Source organism: Curcuma longa, chromosome 4 (genome assembly GCF_044706935.1).
Source record: "Curcuma longa cultivar G26 ecotype Majalengka, Jawa Barat chromosome 4, ITB_CL_G26_1.1, whole genome shotgun sequence".
Lineage (NCBI taxonomy): Eukaryota > Viridiplantae > Streptophyta > Magnoliopsida > Zingiberales > Zingiberaceae > Curcuma > Curcuma longa.
In genome coordinates this window covers 17,652,185-17,667,413 of record NC_133864.1, presented here as the reverse complement: position 1 = coordinate 17,667,413, position 15,229 = coordinate 17,652,185, and the positions used below count along the sequence as shown (strand labels likewise).

Here is a 15,229-nt window from a genome sequence, read left to right as displayed (position 1 = left end):
TGTAAATTCTGGAACACTAGGAAACTTTGGAGATGATAATTGAGGCATGATACCAGGTCTCAACATTTGTAAATCTTCAGCAATGCTGCACTATGCAACTTAAGATTGTTGAGGTATGAAACTAGATTCAACTGATCCAAAGGCATGCTCATTATATTGACAGTGCAATAGCATATCGAGATTTCAGGAGTGATGGATAGTCATGTTAAAATCCAAAACAACATGAGGCAAACATGCAGCGGAAAAGAATCAAGCTTTTACCTCTTGCCATCGAATCCGTAGACAATTACAAGGCTGCGAAAATCTGATGCTTCTGGCCCTTTGCTCCACAAAAGTTAGATGGTGTAATTTCGCTCTCGAAGAAGCCTATTGGAGCAGGTACCAGGGACCAAATTTATAACATAAAAATACTCTCCAAAAACTCTGCCATCGTCAAGTATTTTGGAAGAGAGAAGTCATGGATGACATGGAGTCATGGGTGGTGACAATTTTTGAAACTTCCAAATACATGGACCACTTGGTTGCTCCATGGCCAATGGAGTCAAAATAACCAACATTCTCCCACTTGGTCTATGTATATCCACCATATAACGACAATAACATATGGATCATGGCGACAGTTCCTCTAAATATGAGTATTATCTTCCATATATCACAATATGTTACACTTCTCAATGTCAACCCCAAACAATTTAAAATAAATCCTATGTTTATTTGTGGTCCAAACATAATGATATTTCTCAAAACAATAAGTATGTATACAACTCAAAAGAGAAATATCTAAACTGAATAAGAGTTTCATTAAAGAAATATTACATTATGGAACCAAGTCTCATTCGCACTACATGATCCTTGAAACCCTTTGGTGGCATGCCCTTAGTCAGAGGATCCGCGATCATCAATTCAGTGCTAATGTGTTCAATAACCACTTTCTTTTCTTTAACACGCTCTCTTATGGCTAAGTACTTAATGTCGATATGCTTACTACGACTACCACTTCTATGGTTCTTAGCCATAAATACAGCAGCTGAATTATCACAATACACTGTCAGAGGCTTTGAAATAGAGTCCACAACTCTAAGCCCAGATATGAAACTCTTCAACCATTGTGAAAGGTGATAGATTCAATTTGAATCAGTGTCCTAAAAATGAACTCGAACGGGAACAGATGAAAATCATTCCATATGCTTCAGCTGTTGGAATCCTTATGTATGCTCAGGTCTGTACTAGGCTTGACATTGCATTTGTTGTTGGAATGCTTGGGAGATATCAGAGTAATCCAGGTGTTGACCACTGGTAGGCTGCAAAGAAGGTTATGAGATACCTTCAAGGAATTAAGGATTACATGCTCATGTATAGACAGACTGAGAAGTTGGAAGTCATTGGGTATAGTAACGTAGACTTTGCTAGCTGTATTGATTCACGTAAATCAACATCTGGTTACGTGTTTATGTTAGCCGATGGAGTTGTGTCATGGAAAACTATCAAGTAGATTTTGACTGCTACTTCCACTATGGAGGTTGAGTTCGTCTCTTGTTTTAAAGCAACCTCGCATGATGTATGGTTGAAGAGTTTCATATCTGGGCTTAGAGTTGTGGACTCTATTTCAAAGCCTCTAACAGTGTATTGTGATAATTCAGCTGCTGTATTTATGGCTAAGAACCATAGAAGATAGTCGTAGTAAACATATCGGCATTAAATACTTAGCCATAAGAGAGCGTGTTAAAGAAAAGAAAGTGGTTATTAAACACATTAGCACTGAATTGATGATCGCGGATCCTCTGACTAAGGGCATGCCACCAAAGGGTTTCAAGGATCATGTAGTGCGAATGGGACTTGGTTTCATAATGTAATATTTCTTTAATGAAACTTTTATTCAGTTTAGATATTTCTCTTTTGAGTTGTATACATACTTATTGTTTTGAGAAATATCATTATGTTTGGACCACAAATAAACATAGGGTTTATTTTAAATGGTTTGGGGTTGACATTGAGAAGTGTAACATATTGTGATACATGGAAGATAATACTCATATTTATAGGAACTGTCGCCATGATCCATATGTTATTATCGTTATATGGTGGATATACATAGACCAAGTGGGAGAATGTTGGTTATTTTGACTCCATTGGCCATGGAGCAACCAAATGGTCCATGTATTTGGAAGTTTCGAAAATTCACCACCACCTATGACTTCTCTCTTCCAAAATACTTGACGATGGTAGAGTTTTTGGTAAGTATTTTTATGTTATAAATTTGGTCCCTGGTACCTACTCCAAAAGGCTTCTTCGAGAGCGAAATTACACCATTTAACTTTTGTGGAGCAAAGGGCCAGAAGCATCAGATTTTCACAGCCTTGTAATTGTCTACGAATTTGATGGCAGGAGGTAAAAAGTTGATTCTTTTCTGCTGCATGTTTGCCTCATGCTGTTTTGGATTTTAACATTTTTTCAAGTCATGAATTACCTGTGTGTCACATAGGAAATGAAAATGATAATAATTTTTGATGAAGGTATGGAACATTTGCATTGACTGTTTTTTTTTTAAATTTGTATGTATGGACAATCTTACACTTTATTTTAGATTGCTCCTAAGATAAACGAAAAATTATTAAATTTAAAATTCAGACTTATCTAATCTGTTGAGATGGGCTTGACTTGCTGTTAGGCTGGATGAGGTCGGCCAAATTGCCAAGGAAGGTTAAGTTGTTTGGTATGGTTGAGTTGCCTAGGAAGGTCGAGCTGCCTTAGCTAAGTTATTGAGTTGCCGAGTGATCGATCTGGGGAGTGGTTGAGTATCGAGTGGCCCAGTAGTCCGAGTGGTCGAATGGTGAAGTTAGAAGGCAGAGCAGAGAGTTTCCGAACTCCTGAGCTGGGAGGTTAGGCAAGAATGGGAGGTCGAGCAGAGCTGTCGAACTGCCAAGTCGAGAGACTAGGTAGGAAGTTGCCGAGTGGGAAGGCAAGTGTGCCGAGCTGGTTGGGTTGCCAAGCAGGAAGTCGAGCTGTCGTACTGGGAGGCAAGGCTGCCAGGTAGGAAGTAGGATTGTCAGACGGGGAGGTGTGTTGAACACCGTCGAGGTTTGTATTAGATATAATTTCTTTAAAACAGATTCGTCTCCTCTCCGACTGTGTTTATAGGTTCGCGTGGACATCTATTTTCTAAGATACAATAGTTCAACCACATTGACAAGTAAGCACTGACAATTGAATTGTACTTGAATGCTATCGTTAGGAAAACAAAGGAAGAATTGTCATGTAGGGTTGCTCGACAAGGAGGTGGAGAACGTGGGAACGAAGTTGGATGGAATTTTCACTATGTGCTCTATGTACTATGGACTTTGCTGTTGCCTAAGATAGGAGCCTCCTTTTATAGGCTCCGAACCTTAGCATCATTAAATTGTCAATCAATGACCAAGTAATGACCATTCACTATCTCTGCCCGCCTGGACAAATTGATAATTTTTATTCTTACCGATCTAACATTCGATATTAGCAGGCCATACTCACACAAGTCAACTGGTTTAATGCAATTGTAGAGAGTCTCTTATCTTCAATATCAATCAAACTCAATGTGAGACTAAACTCCTACATATTCTATTTTTTTTTCTGTTCACTTTCCCAACATGAGAATCATCTAAATCAAATTCATAGAGCATGTAGCTTTGCTGATGGCATTTTGCAGGAGTTATGAAAGGGAACTGAGGAGAACCCCAAGTATCCTTAGCATTAACAAGAAGTAACTCTGCTTTAGCAGAATGACTTGAACAATTGTTGTTGTGCAAATTTGCTTGGACTGGTCCTATGGAAAATAGCATCCAGTAATTGACTTTGGTGAAGTCATCTCTGAACCTCTCAAAGGACAGCCAACTGAAATATCACTTTTTACTTTTGGTAAATGAGACTGGATACTGGAATTCACTTGTGAATATAAAGATGCAGTCAGTCCTTTTGGAACTCCAAGTCTGTCTCTGAGTAACCCAACTCTCATGATGAACACCAGTAATGAATGCCCACCTGACTGCTTCAAGTCAACTTCAAAAAAATAATAGATTATTTTCTGTGATTGAACTGAAAAACCCAAACGCTTTGATTATTAACTTTCCCCAATTTATATAATTTGATTAATTTTGAAAATGATTAGTTCGATTCTATAAAAATTTTTCATCCATGATCAGAATAAATTAGGAAATACAGAATAAATCCTAGCAAACGATCATACATCATAAGTTTTTCAAATTTCTCATGTGTAATGTGTTTTGAGTAAGATTTGAACTCTCGTTGTTTAGGAAGTTTATCACATCTTTTACCATTACACTATAGCTCCGGGGATAACTTTCCCTAGTTAGCTACTTAAAGTGGATTATCATGAATGATGAGCATGTGAGATTGATTAAGAGAAAACAACTGCACAAATAGTATTGGGTCGGAAGCCAACCCAATTGGGCCTTTCTATGTGTGAACTAAACAATCATATTTTTTTTAATTGACATCATATATCTAATATTTCGGATCAACTAATTTTGAGAGTGATCTCCACTAGAGGAAATTCATCTTGCAATGCGTTGCAGTTATAATTCAAACTTTAGATGTCTAAAAGACTGAAAATTCCCTGCCGCTGCACCGTAACCTCGGAGACAATTACACAACCATAACGTGGGAAGCAATGAAGGAAGCCCATTGTTGCCTTCATTATTACCCTAGTAGGAGGTCAAGTGGTGATTGGTTGTGGCTTGCAAGGGAGTCGACTAGGCAACCAAATGTGATTGATGATCGAGACAAAGAAGCTAATTGGCGCGAACCCATGAGGAGTCACACAACTATTGCGGGCTTTTAGGTCGAGGAGTTCCGGTGATTGTGTAAGAGGGTTAGATCCGACAACGTACTTAAGAGGTTGATCAAAAGCCACATTGAGATAGGAAGGACCCAAATTGCAAGCCACATAAGGCATGAGGAGTTGCTAGGGCTATAACTTGATTTTCCAAGTTCATTTAGATTTTTTTTTTTTTTTTTTTATAATTTAGGTGTTCTCGGAGGTAGATAACCTTCCTCCCTAATTCTACTATTGAAAAATTTTGAAGTATAATTTACGTACACTCATAAGTTAATCTCTAAAATATTTATTTTATTTGAAATTCAAATATATGAACATTATTCTTGTTGATTATGTTTAACCCCGAATCGGTCACTTCCAGGGTTGAGTCCATTTTTTGTTGATTATGTTTAACCCTTCTATTATGTTGATGAGGCATTATTGACGCTTTCTAGTTAATTAATGAAAGAAAAGGAGATAATCAATGAAGTAATTAGTGATGTAGGTGAGAAAGTAAAGTATGTGATAAATGGTTCAAAGTTGCAACAACAAGCAAAATCTAACCTTTTCTTCATTATTTTTCCTTGTCCACTTCTCAATTCGAGGACTACAATCTTTTGATCTTTCGAAATCAATAGAATTGGAGTTAAGGCCCGAGTTCAACCGATAAACAAGATTGGATCCTAACGGAGTGGATCTTAGATTACTAGGATGAGGTAGGTCGATTGAGATTTAGAACGATTGGGATACAATCAAAATTTCATATTGAAAATACATGAAAATTTTTTTGGAGTTATAAGATGGAAGATATTTCTATTGGTTTGAGGTCTTTTGGGTAAAATTCAAAAATAAAATCATGAGGTTTGCGTCCAACTTGGGTTTAAAGTGTAGTGAAGATATGGATTCCATCGGATCTTAAAAGTGCTATCAGAATATGGTCTATATGGACATGTGAAATCCTCAAGAAAAAAAATGAATCTTTTAGATAAACCCCTTAAGGAATTAGAATGCTTGGTATATTGTGAAGTGTGATTTGATCAAAATTTGCGTTTTACAGATTTAGATTGAGAAACTGTCATTCCGCTCAATTCGATTGGGATGCCCCCGACTCTCACATACATTTTTTGAGAAATATAAGTAACATGAAATTCAGAATTGTTATGGGTATTATAACCGGCCCGAGACACACCACCCGAATCCGAAGTTCTCACTCGGGCAGAGTCCTCCTTTAGGCCAAATCAGGCTCTCTCAGGCTGAATCAGGCCCTTTAGGCCGAATCAGGCTCCCTCTGGCCGAATCAGGCTCTCTCAGATCGAATCAGGCTCCCTCTGGCCGAATCAGACTCCCTTAGGCCAAATCAGGCTCCCTCCGACCGAATCACCCATTCGGCCATCCTCCAGCCGAATTGCCCATTCGGCCAGCCTCTAGCCGAATCGCCCATTCAGCCATCCTCCAGTCGAATCACCCATTCGGCCATCCTCCAGCCGAATCGTCCATTCGGCCATCCTCCAGCCGAATCGCCCATTCGGCCATCCTTTAGCCGAATCGCCTATTTGACCGTCCAAGCGGTCCTTTCTCCCCCACTTAGCTTCTGGAGCACTGTGACACTGGAGGCCTTCGAATCACTTATCCTTTACCAAGTCAAACTCGCGGAACACCCTACAGTGCCCTGGTACATCTCATCATGATTTCTGACAAACCCACGCCTCCATTAATTACTACCATCTCTCTGCTGTCTGCACGGACTGTGACAAGATCACACATTACCGGTGATGGGACAGGGAACTTGATTGTTCCTGACATCTCATTAATCACGATGGGGCATTCCTTAAATGATGACGTGACAGACATACACGCTCATCTCTCCTTAAAATGGTCATTCCCTTCAGCAGGTAGCTCTCTCAACTTCTCTTTCAGCTTCTGTCTTCTCTTTACGCTCAAGCTCCTTCCCTACTGTTCATCTTCTTCTTCCTTCCGCCGTCCTTGACTTGAGCGTCGGAGTGGTCGCGCCAGAGCACCCCCTGGCCTTCCTACTCACGCCTTCTTTGTTCTCAGGTCCAGGAGTCAACGGCGCACCAGACTCTTCTTCCTGTTCCACGCCAGCCCCCAACGACGGTCTCGACAACCCTGAAGCTCTCATCGCCGTCAGCTCCTTCTACTGTTCCACTCCTATGGCAAGGAAGGTTCGGTGACATGTCCAGACGCACTTCTTAATCGGCACAAGAATTATAGGTGTATATAATACTTCCAAAAGGGAAATTAATCTATGGTTGGTTTTGTATAAATAAGAATTAATAATTCTACCTATACCTCGTGAATTTATTTTTTTTTTTTTTACAGAATCAGTTATCTATGTGGAGTCACGTAGGGACGCTAAAGGAAAAAAAAAATAAAGGAATGATTGTGAGACTTCTAACAGCGGTTCATTGGCACTTGAGATCTATTGGAACCGTTAAAATATTTTTCTTTTTTAATCCAAAAATAAAATTACGAGGGGTTGGATTCAATATCTCGTTGTGGATTCAATATGAAATAAAAATCTATTATTGTTAGAACAAGGAGATTTTTATTCTTTTTTTTCTTTTTTTCTTTTGGGTAAAAAAAACGTTGCGCCAAACCTCATGACGAATAATTAACCCCGAGTCTGAAGATCGAAAATAATAGGAAAAAAAAAGTAAGAAAAAGAGAAGAAAAAGGGGGCAAAAAAAATAAAAAGTAGGTTGTGCAGTCACGTCCACATACACTCTGCCAACTTTCAAACATGGCACCCTCCTGCCTCCTTTCTGCTGCATCTCTTCTGCTTTCTCGCCTCCTCCTACCACCCTCCTTGTCTTCTTCTCCATCCCGCACCTCCCGTTAATTGCCGCCCAGACCCGCCTCGTTCAGGCATTTCTTCAGTCGTCGGTCGGGCAAGAGCTGAAGCTGGTGGAGAGCGCCGATCGATGGAGGAAGAAGAGGAGGGGGAGGGGGAGGAGTACCTGTTCAAGGTAGTGATCATCGGGGACTCGGCGGTGGGGAAGTCGAACCTGCTGTCGCGGTACGCGCGCAACGAGTTCAACCCCCACTCCAAGGCCACCATCGGGGTCGAGTTCCAGACGCAGAGCATGGACATCGACGGCAAGGAGGTGAAGGCCCAGATCTGGGACACCGCCGGCCAGGAGCGCTTTCGCGCCGTCACTTCCGCCTACTACCGTGGCGCCTTCGGCGCCCTCCTCGTCTACGACATCTCCCGCCGTTCCAGCTTCGACAGCATCGTCCGCTGGCTCGACGAGCTCAACAGTATGCGCAAAACCCTCAACTTTCTTCAGAGATTTTCGCATTTTGGTTTCTATCTTCTCAGTCTTCTTGCTGCTCTTGCAATTTTAGTAATTGAGCTTTTATTCTTCTCTGGAGTAATTGAATCTCTCGTAACCGGAAATGATGGAAAATTATGCAGATTTAGCTAGAGATAAACAAAATGTCATAAATCTAAACCAGAATTCTGCAAGTTTGATCTTTTCTCGCAGCTTAAACTTTTGAGGCTAGAGATTTAAACAATCAACAAATGGATTGACCTCTTCATGTGAATTCGAGCTTTTAGGACAATCGAAATTCAATCCAGTTTTTGACATTAATTAGGTTTCAGCATTACCTGGATCTATGATTCCTGAGGTAAAAACTTAGTTCTTATGGATGTATGATTCTGCGAGGAAGAGGCCATTTTCTTGACTTGAATAGTTGATGAGTATTGAGTAAGATCCATTCTCTTGCTATATTTATTAGAGAAGCAACAAAGTAAGAACTTAGAAGCCAACGAACTAAGGGAAGATTTGAGGTATAGCTGTTAATTATAGATTTTTAATAACCAAAAGAATCATTGTCAACATTTTTTCAATCAAGAGCTCTCAAAGACCCATTGTGGTCCGACTTAATGTGGTAGTAGCATTTTGCAACACAAGGTAAGATTGTGTACAATAGACTCTTCCTCAGGATCCATATTGTCGGGAATTTCGTGCACCGTGCTATCCTTTAAGAGTTCTCAATGATATAATTGTGAAAATTGGGACAGAGGAAAGAACAAAAGGCTTTTAGTTCTAGTTATGATTCTGGCTAACCCAAATGTGATCTTGTTTTGTAGTATTTCATCCCCATTTTCGATGGTATGACAATCTCCAGAACACATAATGTTTATTACTTGGATTATGCTTACTTTTTCTGTCAGGGTTCAAAATGGATTTGTGCCTTGGTTAGTAACACCATCCACAACTCTTCTTTGGTTTTCATGTGTTCTTGATTTCCTTTTTGTATCATTCGAAAAGATAGTGCTATGGCAGCCATTAAGCACTCGCATTTGCATGAAGGTAGTTTCAAACACAAGGCCTCAGCAAGAATTTCTAATGTCTTACCAACTGATCTGGAATTTGTATTTTTCTTTTGCCCTTTTATGGTAAGGAATCAAGATGTCATCTCATTTTCTATAAACAAACTAACAAATTCACCCTCCTGATCTTATTTTCTTCTAAGTTGTTTGTGCTCAGCAGTTGTGCATGAGTCAATTAAAGAAAGTAAAGAAAAATGTAAACGTTTAAACTAATTTATTTCAGTGTTTCATAAAACATCATGGTGCCGATAATACTAACAAATTTACCTCTTATGCATTAGATTAAATGGATCGACAGTGGAGCTAGAATAACAAACATCAGCTATCATTTGCTAATACTAACAAGTAGGATAGTTGATTGGCCCTGAACTAGGTATCTACATGTAGGAACTGCAAATTATTAGACATTCTTAAAGCCTAAGTCGCGTTGATCGATCTGTTTAATGCATTGTACTGATTAGAAGTCATTTACAAACCCAACATGTTACTTAATTTCATCATTAAAGAGTAGGAATAAACCTGCTATGATAGCAGGTGCTACACAAGCAACAAAATATATGCATATTGTTACACAAAGTAGTTCCTTGCCTAATAGGCCTAGGTGGTCGCATGTATAGTCGACTAGTCCGCTTTTTAAAACCTTGATTCTCCTCTTAGTGATAACTAATCGTAAACTTTCTTTTCTTCTCTTATCACTAGCCAACTGTGTAAATCAATTTAAGATGTGTTAGGTGAACATAACATGATTAGTTGTAGACTCCAGTTGAGATGAGGATATCAGTTGATACATTCTTCTCTATCTTTGTTCTGATACTTCGATACTTCCCGAATTCCTGGTTGGAAATTATAACTCCAAAAGCATTGAAGTGATTCTATCACTATCCATAATTAAACTAAACTCTTTTTAGCATGCCACTCGAGTGACTAACTAAACACCAAAACTTATTTCTTGGGTCTTTATCTGCAGCACATTCCGACACAACAGTTGCTAGGATGCTAGTTGGTAACAAACGTGATCTAGAAACTCTGAGGGAGGTTTCCGTCGAGGAGGGAAAAGCGCTTGCTGAAGCAGAGGGTCTTTTCTTCATCGAGACTTCGGCACTGGACTCGACCAATGTGAAGACAGCCTTTGAGATTGTCATCAAAGAGATATTCAATAATGTGAGCAGGAAGGTACTGAACTCTGATTCATATAAAGCAGCGCTATCGGTGCACCGGGTGAGTCTTAATAGAACTGCAGAAGAGGCACAAAAGCAAGGAATGAGCAAGCCTTCATGCTGTTAGATGCACTTGTATTAGACCCCATTCGAGTGACCAGTGTTGTGGCCAATGCCAATCTTATGTTTATCAAAGAGATTGCAGAATTCAAATAGGAGATTTCAGTTTCTTACATTATGTGAGTCTCTTCATGTTGTGATTCACTATGTTGTTATGCCACCCAACTTAAGTAATGTTCTAGTTTGTGCAGTGCAATTTGGGATCATGTGTAAAAAATACCTTTCCATCCACATTAGTTTGAACATTAATATATGTCAACTCTTATAGAATTCACATGTCACATACTTATTATATTAACATCTTCTTTTCATTAATGCACATTCAAATTCATTTTAATATTAACATTCATTATTTGTAGGTCTCACTGTCCATCCATTAGATTTTTTATTTTGAAATTTATTCATTAATTATGTTCTGTGATTGTAATACCATTTGAGTATTATAACACTCATATATTAACACTAATGTGAGTGCTCTAACAGTGCAAGAGATGCCAAGGCAAACACCAATCAGAATATTATGGTGAGATGGTCAATATGTTATATTTATTAAAATATCAAAAATTTGATGGTCCTTTTCACAATTCCTCTAAATTAAATTTGACTGGCTCAGTAAAAAAATCTCTAAGTGTGCCACTATCAAACATCAAAATCTTAAGTGTCCTCCTTGTTCTCTCCCAGAAATAGATACACATCAAGTTGATTATGAAAAGTTTTTGATAAAGTCAACTAGGATGACCTATTGTTGATAGAAAAAAGTGAAATTGTCACCTTAGCGGCCTCTCCAACATGACTCCCCACTACTTGGAAGGGGTAAATCACGGAGATTTTGCCCTTAGCAATAGTAGTGCTTGTAGTAGGATGACTTATATGGTGTTAGTACCACAGTGGTGTTTTGATGTGTTGTCAAATAAATTTAAAATTAGGTTCTTGTTATATTTTGATATGTGTGTCTAAGTGTATAAGGACTTAGGATAACACATGTGTACTCGATGACCAAGGAGCATCAGAGACAACAAAGCCATGGCAGAAGACGTAAGCAAACAAGAAGGATGACACGGAAAAAGAGTCGATGGGTTCGTTGCTTCTGAGGTATGAGGAGCTGCAAAATAATATTTCGACAGAACGAGAAGGGATACACAGGAGCGAGCCGGAGGGCTCGGTGCATCTGAGGGATGAAAGTCAGAAGGAAGATTGCACAAGGTGACCGAGACATAGTCCGTCTGGGCAACCGGAACATCACCTAGCGCGACCGGAGGAGGCAAGCTTAGCAAATGGTCAAGTCCAGCCGTTGACCATTCCAAATGCTTGGATCATTTCCAAGTGCTGGGAGTTCAGGCACCCAGAACATCTCTAGGTGCTTGATTTCATCGTCACATTAGTAATAGCCATTGTCACAACGAATCAGGATGACGTCCACATCAGCATACTCTAGACACCTGGAATACAAGGAGTCATCTAGAGTCGTTAATGGATTGTTGCCAGAGTATATTGAGTTTGATCAAGTCCAGATGTCCAATTCTCAAAATTTGTGCAATGACTTCAAGCGCCCGTAGGTGCCATGTTAGTACAACTGTTAAATCGAAGATAAAGGCTATAAAAAGATTGAAACTCTTAAAACCAAACACCTCCTATAAATAGAAAGAAGAAAACAACACACTTGAATTCAATTATCATTCAATTCTATTTTACTTTCTCGTACTTAACCGTTGTAAGAGATTATTCAGCCTCTGACTTGTGTTCAAAGAAAAAGATCTTAGTGGAGCTTTTCATAGTCTTGAAGTAGCAACCACCTAATTGCAAACCAAGTAAATTTGGTCTCTTTTTTTATGGTTAAGTTAGTTTCAAATTAATGTGTGTCATTGCTAGTTAGTTAGCAAAAGAAATTAAAGTTTATTTTCAAATCGCCTTCTTCCCTCTAGTAACCACTTCCACTACACCAACAAATGAAACTCTCTATATTAGAAAGAACAAATTAGCAAAATTCTACATAAGAATAATTTAAATTAGTAAAATTTTAAAGGAGTAGAAAGCAATTAAGCAATCATCTAGTTTAAATTCCATGTAAGAACAATATTAACAAAAAAATAATTAGAAATATGTTGTCCATTTATAAAAAGCATAAAAACTTAATAATATCTAATAAAAAATCTTCAAATTAAGTGATATAGATACAATTAGGTTAACAATGTATTAAAAACTTTGATTACAATTAGGTTAGCAATGTATTAAAAACTTTGATTACACATGCTTTTAATCATTTTAAGGATGCATTTTAATTATTGATTACATGCATTTCAATTAACTGTAATAAATCCACAACTAATCTTTGGATCGAGGCAAAATCAACGCATTTTAATCTAAAATGGAGATAAAAAAAATCAGTAAGATCCAAACTTATAGCAAGAGAAGAAAATCTAATTATAGCAAAAATCTCAATGCTAAGTAGTCGGAGAGCAATCAAAAGAGAAGAGAAAAAGAGGGATCGACGAAGCCAGGAGCAATCATGGAAGGAAGGAGTTGCTAGAGAGACGACGTCTAGTAATCACGGAGCAGTCGCTTACCACAGTCGTAAAGCAATCACGAGAATAGCAATCGTGGAGCAGCTGTCGCGAAAGAACAACAAAGAGGAATCAACAGAACAACAACGGAACGGAAGGAATCAGGCAGAGAGGAAGTGGTTAGGATATTTATGCAATTCTTTTTTTTACTAATTTTATCTCCGGATAATTTTTGGGAGTTTTACTTTCCATTCCTCTAATGCTCTGTTTGGATCGGATGAAAAAAAAAATCATTAACGGAAAGGGAAGGGAAAAAGTTTCATTAACATAACATGTGTTATCTTATTTGAGAAAAAAAAAAGAAATAAAAATTAAATATATAAAATTATAAAAATACCTTTACTTCTTAAAATAAATCTATATGTGAAAAATATATATATATAGCTCATTAAACCGATGTAAATTTTTTCTTACCAAAATCACGTTATGAGACTAACTAAAATTAATATTTACGACTTAAATAAATAAAAAAATTTAAAAAAATAATAAGGAGACATACAATAAGCATGCAAAATATAAAATCTATATATCTTTATATTACAAAAGATAAATCAGTATTTTTACATATATTTTTATAAAAATTTACTGATGTAAAAGAAAATGAAAAAAATCATGCTCAACTAGAAAAATTTTAAAAATTTATATTAAATAAATTATTTGAGAGTTAATATTTTAAAATATAGATAAAATTGAAATATTTAAAGTTTCTTTTTTATTATAGATGAATTACAAAAAGTTAGAAACCAATAAATGTTACTTTTTACTAAATATTATATAGATCCGGATCCCCAAATTCCAGAAACATCATATGCTAATAATATTATCTAATTATATTAAGATACGCGTTTATATATTAAAAAGGGCTATATGATCCGATCGAATGATTTTAATTATACGCCCCATGGTTTTAATTCAATTTATTACTTTATTTGACGCCTATTATTTACCAATTGCCGTTATTCTCCCAACGAATAGGTACTCACCACGCGTCTCTCTATTTCCACTTTTAGCAATACAACTATTCGAATTGACCTGTACTATTATTCCTTATTTATTCCCGCTCAATTTCCTATAAAAGGAAATCACCGGCCTTGGAAAAGGGCAAGTGCTTACCTTCGATTGAAGCCATGGCGGTCGGAGCGCACCACCTCGCCCTCCTCGTCGCCCTCCTCTTCGCCGCCTCCGCCTCCGTCTCCGCCGCCGGTGGGTGCTCCTCCGACAAATTCTCCTCCAACCGCACCTTCGCCCACTGCCTCGACCTCCCCCACCTCAACTCCTCTCTGCACTTCACCTACGACTCCGCCGCCCGCAGCCTCTCGATCGCCTTCGTGGCTCCGCCGGCCAAGCCCGAGGGCTGGGTCGCGTGGGCCATCAACCCAACCGGAGGCGGCATGAGGGGGAGCCAGGCCCTGATCGGGTTCCACCAGGCCGACGGGGCGCTGGCGGTGAAGACCTACAACATCTCCGGGTACGGCCCGATCTCGGAGGGGCCGATCGCGTTCGAGACGTCGGATCTGGCGGCGGAGATGTCCGGAGGCGCGATGCGGGTCTTCGGGAAGCTGGTGCTGCCCAAGGGCATGACGACGACGGTGGAGCAGGTGTGGCAGGTCGGCGCGACGGTGGCCGACGGCGTGCCTCAGAAGCATGGGTTCGACAAAGAGAACATGGAGGCCAAGGGGTTGGTGGATCTCAGCAAGGGCGCGCTCGTTCAATCTCCGCCACCAGCTCCGGCTCCGGCCGCCAATGGTACCTCCCCGCCTGCCCCCGGTGCCTCCCCAACGGCTTCCGCATCAACAAGCAACATCCATGTGAGTGAAATTAAACTAGAAAACAATGAAAATTTTTTAATATATTTTATAATTTTTTTTGTATTTATTTGCAGGTGAAGGGAATTGGTAACGCTGTGGCTTTGATTGTTTCGCTCGCCGCTGGATTTCTATTTATATAGATTCCATTAAAATAATTGTAACTCTTTTTCTTTCAATCATAGTTTCCTTACATCGAAGTCAACATTTGTAGGATGGGGCATGCCTTGAAATGTGTGTCGAAATTCTTCGGTTATAGTTGTATCTTCGACTTCGTAATTCTATCGTGTATTGTTGGACAATAATTAGTTGCGTGGTGTGTTTTGCGTGATTGATCTAAGCAGGCAGGCTGATGAACCACCCGCTGTGCTAGGTAAAAAACACAAATGAGCGTTCCCATAGCAATGATGTCACAG

General features: G+C 39.0%; 2 protein-coding genes across 2 annotated transcripts; both read left to right on the top strand.

Moving 5' to 3' along the window:
* The first annotated feature begins 7,563 nt into the window (after positions 1-7,563).
* LOC141828703 (ras-related protein RABA5d-like) lies at positions 7,564-10,659 on the top strand. The gene is made up of 2 exons (XM_074716160.1): positions 7,564-8,089; positions 10,138-10,659. Exons 1-2 carry the CDS (start codon positions 7,753-7,755, stop codon positions 10,452-10,454), a joined length of 654 nt encoding a protein of 217 aa, XP_074572261.1. The 5' UTR covers positions 7,564-7,752; the 3' UTR covers positions 10,455-10,659.
* A 3,476-nt stretch (positions 10,660-14,135) lies between these two features.
* Positions 14,136-14,956, top strand: LOC141827198 (cytochrome b561 and DOMON domain-containing protein At4g12980). Its single transcript, XM_074714438.1, has 2 exons — positions 14,136-14,816; positions 14,891-14,956. The coding sequence occupies exons 1-2, from the start codon at positions 14,136-14,138 to the stop codon at positions 14,954-14,956; spliced, it is 747 nt and encodes a 248-aa protein (XP_074570539.1).
* The last annotated feature ends 273 nt before the right edge of the window (positions 14,957-15,229 follow it).

Bases quoted from the DNA above. Each gene is read 5' to 3' on its own strand.
- LOC141828703 (XM_074716160.1), top strand. From the start codon at position 7,753: ATGGAGGAAGAAGAGGAGGGGGAGGGGGAGGAGTACCTGTTCAAGGTA. The intron at 8,090-10,137 runs GTATGCGCAAAA...CTTTATCTGCAG, and splicing joins CTGGCTCGACGAGCTCAACA to CACATTCCGACACAACAGTT.
- LOC141827198 (XM_074714438.1), top strand. From the start codon at position 14,136: ATGGCGGTCGGAGCGCACCACCTCGCCCTCCTCGTCGCCCTCCTCTTC. The intron at 14,817-14,890 runs GTGAGTGAAATT...ATTTATTTGCAG, and splicing joins CATCAACAAGCAACATCCAT to GTGAAGGGAATTGGTAACGC.